The following is a 13,766-nucleotide window of genomic DNA, read 5'->3' on the forward strand; positions in this document are numbered from 1 at the left end:
TGCTGTTGCTGCTGTTGTTGTCGCTGCTGATGTTGCTGCTGTTGCTGCTGCTGTTGTCGCTGCTGATGTTGCTGCTGTTGCAGCTGCTGTTGTTGCTGCTGTTGCTGCTGTTGTTACTGCTGTTGCTGCTGTGGTTGCTGCTGATGTTGCTGCTGTTGTTGCTGCTGTTGCTGGTGATGTTGCTAATGCCGCAAATGCTACTGTTGCTGCTGCTGTTGTTGCTGCTGTTACTGCTGTTGTTGCTGCTGTTGTTGCTGCAGATGATGCTGCTGTTGCTGCTGTTGTTGCTGGTGTTGCTAATGCTGAAAATGCTGCTGTTGCTGCTGCTGTTGTTGCTGCTGCTGTTGCTGCTGATGTTGCTAATGCTGAAAATGCTGCTGTTGCTGCTGCTGTTGTTGCTGCTGCTGTTGCTGCTGCTGTTGCTTCTGGTGTTGATGCTGATGTTGCTGCTGTTGTTGCTGCTGTTGCTGCTGCTGTTCTTTCTGCTGCTGTTGCTTCTGCTGTTGCTGCTGATGTTGCTGCTGTTTTTTTGCTGCTGTTGCTGCTGCTGTGTTGCTTCTTATGATGCTGCTGATATTGCTGCTGTTGTTGCTGCTGTTGTTGCTGTTGTTGCTGCTGATGTTGTTGTTTTTGTTGCTGAAGTTGTTGTTGCTCTTGTTTTTGTAGCTCTTGCTGTTGCTGATGTTTTTTATGTTGTTGCTGCTGTTGCTGCTTCTTATGATGCTGCTGATGTTGCTGCTGTTGTTGCTGCTGTTGTTGCTGTTGTTGCTGTTTTTGTTGCTGAAGTTGTTGTTGCTCTTGTTTTTGTTGCTCATGCTGTTGCTGCTGTTGTTGCTGCTGTTGCTGCTGTTGCTGCTGTTGTTGCTGCTGTTGCTGCTGTTGCTGCTGTTGTTGCTGCTGCTGCTGTTGTTGCTGCTGTTGCTGCTGTTGCTGCTGTTGTTGCTGCTGTTGCTGCTGTTGCTGCCGTTGATGTGTTTGTTGTTGCTGCTGCTGTTGCTGACTCATTTCGGGATTATTATATCGGGATTATTATATATTACATTGACTACTCAGTGTAGATTACCAACTGTTTCTGCTGGAAATATCTTCTAAATTATATATTATAATCATTTAAATTATTTAATCACATTTATAGATTCTGATGATCATTCTGATCATTTAAATTAATTCTGATAACCTAGCCCGAGGGTTTTCATTCATTGAAGGAAATCTTCATTTCGATCGAGCGAAATCCACCTGCGTGCGACCTCAACAAGAGGGTTGAGTTCACACGTCCAAAATAACTTGTTTTATATGTACATAGACCGCACGAGCCATTCAACGTCGAAACAACGTTTAATTAACGTTATTTCAACACCATAACGTTTTATTCAATGTTAATTTAGCAAAGCAACGTTTAATATAACGTTAATACCACCAAACAACGCGTTTCCGGCATTTGGAATAACAATTAATTAACGTTAATTCAACAAAAAGGATTCCACAAAATCACGATACGATTAACAAAACAACGTTGAATTAACGTTTATCTACAAAAATAACGTTTAACTAACGTTTATCTAGCAAAACAACGTTTAATTAACGTTTATCCAATAAAACAACGTTTAATTAACGTTCATCTAACAAAACAACGTTTAATAAACGTTTATCTAACAGAACAACTTTTAATTAAAGTTTATCTAAGAAAGTAACGTTTAGCAAACGTTTATCTAACAAAATAGCGTTTAATTACCGTTTATGTAACAAATTAACATTCAATATAACTTTGATTCAGATGTTTGGTCGGACGGTGATCTCTCGGTTAAGAACAAACTGAAACGAACGAGAATACACACTGGCAAACATTTATACAACCTCACCAAGACGAGAGTAATAAGCTTGACTCGTATACTGCGACTGGCGGCAACGTGTGTTTGGGCCGGTCTCCAAACATTAGTCTGATTTGTTCAAACGGTGGAGACCGTGCGAGGCGAGATGTTATTTCCTGGCCCTGAAATTATCGAGCGAAGATAAACTTTACTGCTCAGAGACACCCGACGCTGTTACTGCCGCTGTTACTGCTGCTGTTACTGCCGCTGTTACTGCTGCTGTTACTGCTGCTGTTACTGCTGCTGTTACTGCCGCTGTTACTGCCGTTGTTACTGCCGCTGTTACTGCTGCTGTTACTGCTGCTGTTACTGCTGCTGTTACTGCTGCTGTTACTGCTGCTGTTACTGCCACTGAAGGCAAGAGCTGCAAGCCGCTCTGATGGCATGAGCTGCAAGCCGCTCTGATGGCTTGTGCTGCAAGCCGCTCTGATGGCTTGTGCTGCAAGCCGCTCTGATGGCTTGTGCTGCAAGCCGCTCTGATGGTATGAGCTGTAAGCTGCTCTGACGGCATGAACTGCATGCCGCTCTGATGACAGGTGCTGCAAGCCCATATGATGGCATAAGCTTCGTGCTGCTCTGATGGCATTAGCTGCTTCGGAGGCCATGTTTCAAAAAGTCTTCGTATGTAATTGAGGCAGAACTGTATATGTTGGACATCGAAATGCGGTTGTAAGATTAATAGCCGTTCACTGATATCGACAACACTGGCACTAGTCAATATGAGAGAAACGCGGAAACGTTGAATAGATCAAAACTAAACTTGAGGTCAAAATTCAACTTCAGGTAAAAATTCAATTTGAGGTAGCTTAGGGGGAAAAGTCGTGCGAATATAAAATTCCGATATGATCTTTTTTTGCGAACCATTGAGTATTCGAATAAAAATCAGAAATTCTACGGATTAGCCGCATAATTGGGATTAATATGCACTCCGAGGGATGGAAGTATTATTAAAAGGCTTTATCGATGTTTTACATTAGATACAAGGGTAAATAGTTAATAAGACTTACATCATCACATTTCAAGTGGGGTTGAACGAATAATGCGGCTTACATCGACACGTTACCAGGGCCCATACTTTCAAAAAAAGTTAAGAGATCGTAAGTCCATCAGCCAATCATTGACGGCCACGCAAGCAAAATCCACTAATCATAGACAAGAAAATAGAGCGTAAGTACTTACGTTCACTTAGCGAGTTTTGAAAGTATGGCCCCTGTAGGGTAGTAACGGTTAATTGACCTTAGATAGTCATGGAAGCCTCGAACATAGGTACTGCCTTTTACCTTCTGCTGAAGTTAAAGCTATATTTAGAAGAGAGATGGTCAAGAGTAGTTAAGAGAGATGGTCAAGCAGCAAACCAGCAATGAGGGTACGGGGACATTACTTGACACTGCAATAACGGAAACAGCAGTTCTGCCGATACGTTACTCAATGCATTTCGTTACCTCAAGAATTTCTGAAATGATATCATGCTCAATAAGACCTAGATTGAGGATAAACATCATTACGATGAATTGAAAAAACTCAGCTCGAGCTGATACGAAAAATTTATGTAGGAATTTTATTCTCTGCCTCAGGACGAAGTCGATGAAGAGCCTTTCAGTGACTACACTCCAACTGGGAAAGCTGACGAGGGGCTTTGAGTCACTCAGTGAAGATATCAGAAGTCAATTCTCTGTCCCGATTAACTTGGTTCATTTCTGTGAGATGCATTAGCAATTCACTGATGTGATATCATCGTGGTAGACGCCCGAGGTCGTAGCGCCTGACCAACTCATCTTTTATATTTTACATAGATACGTTGAAATCTATGTTAACGGAGATGATGATCTGGATGAATTCAGCACATGGCCATCACACTTCCTCGTGAAATTCCTTTTATTAATATTGGGCTGGTGTTGACATGACTGAACCTGCGACGATGATGATGTGCACTGATTATTAATGTGTTCTGGTGACGTTGCTCGAAGTTATTGTCCGCGTTGTGTCGCAGGAGCGATGGTCGGACCCGGGAGATGGCTGAGCCTGGGTGCTGCTGTTCGCTACTTCTTGAACGCCTGCGATGTCTCGTGCAGCCGCGACGTCCATTGGAGCCGTAAGTTGTTGCTGCACGGTACCTTCTCATGAAGTCGTTGGGTCGCTCGTGATTTAATTGAGTCACCCTTACTATTTCTTCTCCTACTTACTATTATATTAACCCTCCTACTTACTATTGCATTTACTCTCCTACTTACTATTATATATACCCTCATACTTATGGTGTAGTTTCCTTCCTACTTACTATTGTATTTACCCTCCTACTTACTAAGATATTTGCCCTCCTATTTACTTTTGTATTTACCCTCCTTCTTATTAAGGTATTTGCCCTCTAACTTATAATTGTATACACACTCCTACTTACTATTTTAATTGCCATCTTAATAACTATTGTATTTACCCACGTATTTGCTATTGTCTTTACCCTCTAACATATTGATGCATTTGTCCTCCTACTTACTACTGTATCAACACTCCTACTTACTATTGTATTTACCCTCTTACTTACTATTGTATTTACCCTCCTACTTACCATTGTATTTGTCCTCATATCTACGATTTTATTTACCCTCCTACACTGAAACAAATCGGTGCGTAGAAACTACGCACCAAAGTGACTATCCCGGCTTGTCCCAAAATTAGTTGCCAAAGCCGTCTGAAACGCCCCTCAGCCAGCCGGAGCGCGTAATTAAAAGCTACTTTTAGAGCTTACTTACCGCCGGCCGACGCTTCTATATAGCAGTACGGTGAAGGAAAACACCAAATATAATATAGAGCGTAGTATGAGAGAAAGACTGTCGGAAGTACATCATTTTATTAGAATACCACATTATAAGGTGGTATATACCACATTATACACGATTGGTGTGTAAAATAAAATATTATTGAAATTCCTATACATTGCTCTTCACAATGCAACTCTTTGAACATGTCCCTTCATGTTGAGATATGACCGGATTTAGTTATACATGTTTTCTCGTGACAGTTACATTATATGAGCAAGTAGTATAGATAAGGGGTGTACCGTCACACTTTGCATAAACAGCTTAAATCATAGGTTACCACAATGTTACCCCGATTCTTACCCAACAAAATTAACCAATTACCCCCCGATTAAAACCTCTTTCAATATCGGGGGGTAATAGAAAAACCTCCAACTAACACAAAAATTAACCAATTACCCCGAATCTGTATAAACAGCTTAACAGGGTACCGATCATTTAGCCCGAATCTTACCCAACAAAATTAACCAATTACCCCCGAATCATGAGTTAACGACCATTTACCCCGATTGAGCACTCTTTAACTGAGAACTCTGGACTTAACCTAGAGCGGTTACTTGAAAAATACTTCTGTGGAATATATAATTTCTTACAGTGTAATCCTGAATGCTGATACAGCGTACTGCCAGGGTATTTCACCAGCTCAATTCATTTACTTATATAGAGCAAACACCCCTTTCCCACGAGTCATTTCCCGAGCCCCTCACAAAGCACGTTAAATCGGTCACAGGGAATGGGTGTTGTCTATTTAATATCACGCGAGTAACACTTTAAGGAGAGGTGCTCATGCTCATTGTGTGACATTACCACCTCGGAGAACGACTGCATCAGATCACCATTCTCATACACATGAGTTACAATACATTTTTGTGAAAGTTCGAGGAAAAAAGTGATGGCGGGCATAATTTCTGTGGAAGAACTTATGCTGAGAAATGCACGGTCTGAACTGATTCAAGTTGTAGGAAGGATCGAAGAGGCGTTAAGAGACCCTCAATCATATCAAACAGTGAAAAATATGATCGAGAAAGATAGAATACACATCCAAAAATCTTCGTGTTTTTGTTAGACAAGTTTTCAATGCAATGAAGAGAAGCAGATTTCAAACACCGATGGAGCTGAATAATTGGCTAAAGAAGCATGTATTTGACAATCAACAGTACAGAAGTATTGAACCTCCTGCTCATACTTGTGATAATTATGACGAAATTTTCAGTTATTTGGTGAGATCTAAAAATGTAATAAAATCACAGCAGAAAGCCTTCCTCGCAGATCAAATGCTCTTCGGATATTTCTTACACCTTCTGTGTGAAAAACGTTTCAATGAATATGTGTGCGGAGAAAAAAGGTCTACCTTGCAAACATTGTTAGCTGACCATATAGGCAGCAGTATATCCTACGCAAATCGACTTCGATGGATTGCAAGCTCGGATATCGGTTTCAAAATCTTAAATACTTATCCCTATCTCTCCATGAACTATTAAAAAAGCAAAGGGAAAGCACGAATTTATTTCGTCATCATCCTCATCTTGCCAATGAGTGGAAATTGGAAGCCCGGGAGATGGATATGGAAGCAGAGTAGAGGAGATGGATACAGCGAGCGAACCACCAATTAGGTCATTAGCGCTTGCCGAGCACATCCGGCCAGCGCTGCTCCAGCTCAGGGTCAGCTACGCGCACCGACCATAACGCACCATTATTAACCGCACGCAACCGACTCAAGCCCACGAGCAGGCATCACCAATTCAAGCATCGAGTCACCACCACCCACATTCACTATCAAGCTACATCTCAAATGTTGTGTTCTATTACCCTTTTTTAATTTTATCAAAGAGATCGAATCAATAATTTTTCAATGTGCTTTTAATTTTTTCTACATAAAATGAGAGCTGACGAATCATCTGATGGAAGTCATGTTGAAAATCACACATTGAAGGCGAAAACCCTTTGGATAAATTTTTTAAGTAAAATGGAAGAAATATTGTCAGCATGAATAACTGTGAACTTTATAACACATTGGTTAAAAACCTGAAGAAACATATAGAAACTCAAAAGCATCGTAAAGCAATTAACAATTCGATAATATCAAATGCTTACTTCAATACAAAAACAAAATGCGTAATATGTAATCGCGAATTTCAAAACTTGAAAAGGCATGAACAAACAAACGCTCATAGAAAACGTCTATATGATGGCATATTAGCCAGTTCTTTCTTTTATTGTAATCTTTGTAATTTAGAAGTGGATGATATCGTAGTTCATGAAGATTCAAATGTTCATCTTGTAAATAAATTTGATAGCATGCGAGGTGATATTAAGAAGGCTGGTAATGACACATGCACAGAACATATTTATCATGATATAAGAACGATTGATCCTTAGTTGTTTCTAAAGAATATAACATCTGAATTTATTCAAGTAGTTAAACAGTCAAAATTCGATAACATTAAATTACAGTTGAATTTGCAAATCGAGTTTTATAAATTTAAATTAGGCAGCGAGAAAATCTATAATAGCGCTTGGTTCAATTCAAACAGGTTTATAGAACTTTTAAGGATCCGCATAAATTTAAATACAATTAAAGAACTGTATGATAATCTGATACATAGAATCGAAGAGTTTACAAACAACTCTTCTGGATGGATATTAAATAAGTTGCTAAACTTTACAATTAAAATTTTTGAATACAAACCTTTAAGAGGTTCTAGCTATATTGAATTACCTGAAATATTGAGACATCCAAAATATAAGTTAATAAATATTAAAAACCAAGATAACATGTGCTTTAAGTGGGCGGTCGCACGCCACTTCTGCAGGGATGAAGGACATGGTAAAAGAATAACGAAATTATTAAAGAAGAAAGCCGAAGAGTTAGAATTCGCAGATATCAAATTCCCTATGAAAATTAAAGACGTCGATTAATTTGAAACGATTAATAATATATCTATAAATGAATATAGCTTGATTTATTGTTTGGAGCTATGCCCACTTCGAATACCTAAAACTAAAAATAAAGATGTGGTTTCATTATTGTTAATAACAAATGAGAATGGATGTAATTATGTCCTGATGAGGTCTTTAAGTCCATTTATTAATAAGGCGAGTCATAAAACCAAATATGTCTGTCCATACTGCCTGCATGCATTTACACATGAAGACCTACTTGAAAAACATAAAGACGATTGCTCTGTTCACACACCTGTCAAATATGTTTATTGTGGTGAGAAACTAAAATTCAAGGCCTTTCAAAAGACTATCAAGCTTCCCTTTGTAATTTACGCTGATTTTGAACCGACTTTGATAGGTATTGATTCATGTCAGCCAGACCCTAAGCCGAATTCTACTAGGAATATTCAAAAGCATGAGCCTAATTGTTTCTGTTGCTATCCTAAATATAAAGTTGATCGATACTCAAAGTTGGAGTTATATAATGGTGAAGATGCATCGGAAAAATTTGTAGAATATCAAGAGGCAGAAACAAAACGTAAATTATTAAATCAATATCCAAAAAAGATGTTTTTATCACATGAAAGATATCATGAACACAGAAATGCTACAGTTTGCTATGTCTGTCATGAAGAGTTACTAAAGAAAACTATAAGGTTAGATACCACAACCACCTAACGGGAGACTATAGAGGTCCGGCGCATCTGTAGTTCAATTTTAAAATTAGAAATCCTAATCTTATCCCAGTGTTTATGCATAACTTATCCAATTATGATTCACATCTGTTTATTAAAGAACTAGGTAAAGTGTCTGGTAAAATTAATGCCATACCTGAGACGGATCAAAAATACATAAATTTCACACAGACAATCAAAGTCGGGATGTATATAGATAAAAAACTGGAAGAGAGCGAGATATAACAAGAGACTTAAGATTCTTGAAAACTTTCAGATTCATGTCTTCATCGTTGGATGCATTATGAAAAAATTTATCAGAGCATGTAGATTGTAGAATTAAAAAAAACATTTCCCTAATAATTAGGAGTTTAAATTTATACAAAACAAAGGTATATATCTATACGATTACATGGATACCTATGATAAAATGAACTCAATTAGTTTACCATCGAGGGATGAATTCTATAACAAATTAAATGATAAGCATATATCTGATAAAGAATATGGACATGTTAAAAAGGTTTGGGATGTATTCAAAGTGAAGCATTCAAAGACTATCATAATCTCTATCTCAAAGTTGACACCTTGTTATCAAGTGAAGTGTTTGAGAACTTTAGAAATACCTGATTGAAAACATACAAATTAGATCCAGCCCAGTATTTCACAGCTCCAGGTCTATCCTTTGATGCTCTATTAAAGATTACTGAGATAGAATTAGACTTGTTGAACGATCCTGATATGATACTATTCATTGAAAAAGGCATTAGAGGTGGCGATTCAATGATTTCTAAAAGATATGCTAAATCAAATAATAAATATATTCCGGAAAGTTATGATCCTCAAAAATCGAGTAATTATATTTCATACATGGACGCAAATAATTTATATGGTTGGGCTATGTCACACAGCCTACCAACAGGAAACTTTAGATGGTTGAAAGAAAATGAACCATTCAAAGATAATAAAGTCTACATCCTCGAAGTTGACTTAAGTTATCCAAAAGACTTGCATGACAATCATAATGATTTACCTCTAGCTCCTGAAAATATTAAAATAGGGGATGTTCATAAGTTAGTACCTCATCTTGGTAAGCGTGAAAAATATGTAAACCATAACAGTAATTTGAAACTGTATGAGAAACTTGGATTGAAACTACAGAAAATCCACATAATATTAGAATTCGATGAAAGTCCATGGATGAAGCCGTACATAGATCTGAACACAAAAAAGCGGCAACAAGCGACATCTGATTTTGATAAAGTTTTCTTCAAGTTCATGAATAATTCAGTATTCGGTAAAACGATGGAGAACATTAGAAACTGAGTTGAAGTTAATTTGGTAAAGACTAAACAAGAATTGAGAAGATTAGTTAATAAACCTAATTTCAAAGGATTCAAAATATTCTCGGAAAACCTGCTAGCCTGTCATATACAAAAACATAAGCTGAAGTTTGATAAACCAATTTATGTAGGAATGAGCATACTAGATATAAGCAAGACATTGATGTATGACTTTCAGTACAACTTCATTAGAGAAAAATATGGGTAGAAGCAAAGATATTGTTCACCGATACTGATTCGCTTTGCTATCAAATTTAAACCGATGACTTATATGAAGATACAGTATGAGTGATAATTACGACTTATTTGATACATCGAATTATCCTAAAAATCATTTCCTACATTCAAATCAAAACAAAAAAGTAATCGGTAAAATGAAAGATAAAACTAGCAGCATTCCCATTGAAGAATTTATAGGTCTTCGAGCAAAGCTGTATTGTTATCGAACAAAGTGTTCTGTAGCTAAGAGAGCTAAAGGTATAAAGAGAAATGTTATAGAAAGGAATACAACAATGAATGAATATAAAAGAGCATTGAATAATGAGACTATATTAAAAACAATGTATAATATCCAAAGTGATAATCATGAATTGTATACGAAAGAAATTAATAAAATCGCACTGAATGGTGACGATGATAAAAGACATATATTAGCAGATGGTATTATTACGCTGGCCTTAAACCACTGTAATGCAAAATGATAGTAGTTTCTATAAAATAATCTAATAAAAATGATAGTCTACAATAAAAGAACATTAATAAACTATCCTGAGCTACTATCAACCGATAATAGTGAATATTTAAACCAGCTGAAATCATTTCTTCGTAACGAAAAAACTGGTTGTGGCATTTTTAACACGATATTGAGGAAATTCCCACTGCCAGAATTGCATTTAAAATTACCCTTCAACATTCAATCTGAGCAAATTCCCAACGGTTCTTTCAATGATAAGCATACATACTCCTTCTGTGGCCCTGGCACTAAGGTGTAAAAAAGACTGAATGAAGGTTATAAGGGAGTTAATTCATTGGATAGAGCTTGTAGAGAGCATGATATATTTTACAGTGAGCATTCAAAAACTGAAAATAAACAAGTCCGATGATATCCTAGCGAAGAAAGCGGCTAAAATTGCGATAGATCCTAAGGAGCCTGAATATGTTAGAACTGATGCTAAGTTAGTTAATGCTATAATGGCTGGAAAAAGTTATGTAGGTCATGGAGTATCAAAAAACGTAAAAGTTCACTCACAGAAATGAGTGGTGAAATTCTAAATCGAATATATTACGATCCTAAAACCGGCTATGTGGGGACAAATGAACTCGTTCGTAGGAGTGGTTTATCTCGAAAGCAAGTCACAAATTGGTTGGAGTCACAGGAAACCTACACTCTACATAAACCAATAAAATATAATTTTACCACAAGAAGAGTTAAAGTAACAAAGATTGATGATCAATGGCAGGCAGATTTAGTTGACATGCAGAAGTATACAGATAAAGGTAAAAACTACATCCTAACTGTGATTGACATCTTTAGCAAATATGCATGGGCAGTTCCTATACGTAGAAAAACTGGTGAAGAGATTAAAACTTCTTTTTAAAAGCTTTTTACAAACGAATACCCGTAAAAATTCAAACAGACAAATGTCTAGAGTTCATTAACAAGCCAACGCAAAAGTTATTCAAAAAGTTTGAAATTCAATGGTTTGCAACTGAAAATGAAACAAAAGGTCAAGTTATTGAGAGATTTAATCGGACTCTCAAGACAAAAATGTGGAAATATTTCACGTACTCCAAGACAAAAAAGTGGGTAGATATTTTACCAGATTTAGTTGATAATTATAACAATAGTTATCATCGATCAATAAAAATGACTCCCCGTGAAGCTTCAATGGAGCAGAACAGTAAAATAGTCTATGCAAATTTATTCTCCGAGATAAAGACTGTTGTAAGAAAGCATAAATTCAAGATTGGAGATCGTGTTAGAATTAGTAGAAAACGTGAGGATTTTAATGGTGGATATCTCCCTAATTTCACACGTGAGTTATTTATTGTCTCTAAACTATTAGAAACGAAACCTGTAACATATAGGTTAAAAGATATGAATAGGGAGGAAGTAATAGGGAGTTTTTACGGTGAAGAATTATCTAAATAAAGCAGCGATGTGTATGAAATTGATAAAATTTTGAAAAAGAGTAAAGGGAAATTGTTAGTCAAATGGAAGGGATATAATGATCAATCTTGGATTCCCGAAGCTGAACTAACATAGAGTTGAAGTGACATTAGGTTAAACACACATTGAGTTCGAAATAAACAGACATTGAGTTCAAGTTAGTTGGGATATTTTACTTAATAAAATGGCGTTATTGATATAAAAACAAAACAAGACTTGATAAAATTTAAGAGAGACTTAAGAAAACAATTCACACAAGAAAAATTTATGGAACGAGATTACACGATGATGCTAAAAAGTATATAAGCCCCTAATTGAACCTCTCATCAAAATGGTGGAAGAAACTAAGCAGACAAGGTTAGCTCTGAAAGATGCTCCCAGAGAATTATTAACAATCAAACATGCTGAAAGATTAGCCTTAGATCCTCCAGACTCAAAAGGACCCGACTCAAAAGGACTAGTTGGACCAATAGCTGAATCTTTTAAGTTACGCATTCAATCTGGTTCTGAATATGACAAAGCTTACGGCATAAAATTTGATGGAAAAATGCCATGCTAGGAGATACAATTGTCTCCATTCAAGATAACGATTTAGGGATTGGTAATAAAGTTTATGAAGGAACTGTTGGGTTATGGGAGTTATTAACAAAACAAGCCCCTGAAAACTATGAAGAAAATGATGTTGCAAATGACCTAGCAATTTTGAGACAGACTAAGGCTCATCTCAAGCCGAATGGAACAATTAAAGCAAACAAAGGAGAGAAATATAAAAAATTCATCAAACCACTCTATAAAGTGATGCAAGAAGAAAAGGTGCGTTATGAAGTTGGTAGAAGTAAAGCTGCAAGCCCGGCATCATCTCGGGATTCAACTCCGGAATCAAGAAAGGATACTGATTCAGATGTTTCGGGATCAGGAATAATAGTTATACCTTCTAACGTTAATGATATTGTTGCAATACATTACTTATTACTTGGCTCTCTGAATGCTGGAAACACAGGAGTCTTTAATGATTTGCAGGCACTCAATAATAAACTTTTAAAAAGAAATTTATTAAATGAACATGATGTTAAACTATTGAATGATTTTTATTTAAGAAAATTGAATCCCAAAGCATAGTTATTACCGGTAGAAAAAGTGATATTTACACGAATTTCACACTGGCAATAAAATTGGATGCAAACAAATTTTATGAACTGGCATTGGTGGGAATGGACATGTATCACTCTATCCCGAATATTGATGAGACAAATAATAAATTTTATGTTGGATTATATAGTGGACAAATCGTTATAACAGTTCCGACTGGATGCTATGAGATAGAGAGTATCAATAAGTATATTAAAATGCACTTGGAGATGAAGACTCGATTGACATAAAAGCGAACACCAATACTCTGAAATGCGTTATAACTATTCGTGATCCTGATTTGAAAATTTATTTTAACAAACCCAACAGTTTACATACTCTGTTAGGTTTTGATAATGGAGTATTGGAAGGTGTTGGACAACATGAAAGTACATATATAGTAAATATAATGTCTGTTAATGCAATACTTGTTCACTGCAGTATAATCAATGGATCATATCTCAATGGTGATTTACACAATATTTTGTATACATTTTTTCCTAACGTTCCCCCAGGATATAAAATTGTAGAGAATCCTAGTCAACCAATCTATCTAACCTTAGATCAGCCTTTAATTTATGATATTCGAATTTGGTTAACAGATCAAAATATAAATCTTTTGAATACTAGAGGTGAGGAAATAACAGGACAATTGCACGTAAGGTCTAAAAATATTAAATAATATTTTAAAAATATTTCTTAGAAAAATGGAGAACTTACAATGGAACGAAACTATTCAAATTGATGAATCAATTCCTAAAGTTGAAACTCATGATTATGAGCCTAAAATTTGAACTGATTTAAATCGCGAACACAATGATATC

At 36.4% G+C, this 13,766-nt stretch overlaps 1 protein-coding gene across 1 annotated transcript in view; it reads left to right on the forward strand.

The window, feature by feature from the left end:
• Positions 1-3,880: 3,880 nt before the first annotated feature.
• LOC125177717 overlaps positions 3,881-13,766 on the forward strand; it is a 29,505-nt gene continuing 19,619 nt past the window's right edge. The window contains exon 1 of the mRNA XM_047879996.1: positions 3,881-3,960. Within this exon, the coding sequence (XP_047735952.1) occupies positions 3,881-3,960 (80 nt within the window). The remainder of the gene's footprint in view (positions 3,961-13,766) is intronic.

This window comes from Hyalella azteca, unplaced genomic scaffold (assembly GCF_000764305.2).
Source record: "Hyalella azteca isolate HAZT.00-mixed unplaced genomic scaffold, Hazt_2.0.2 contig4375, whole genome shotgun sequence".
Lineage (NCBI taxonomy): Eukaryota > Metazoa > Arthropoda > Malacostraca > Amphipoda > Hyalellidae > Hyalella > Hyalella azteca.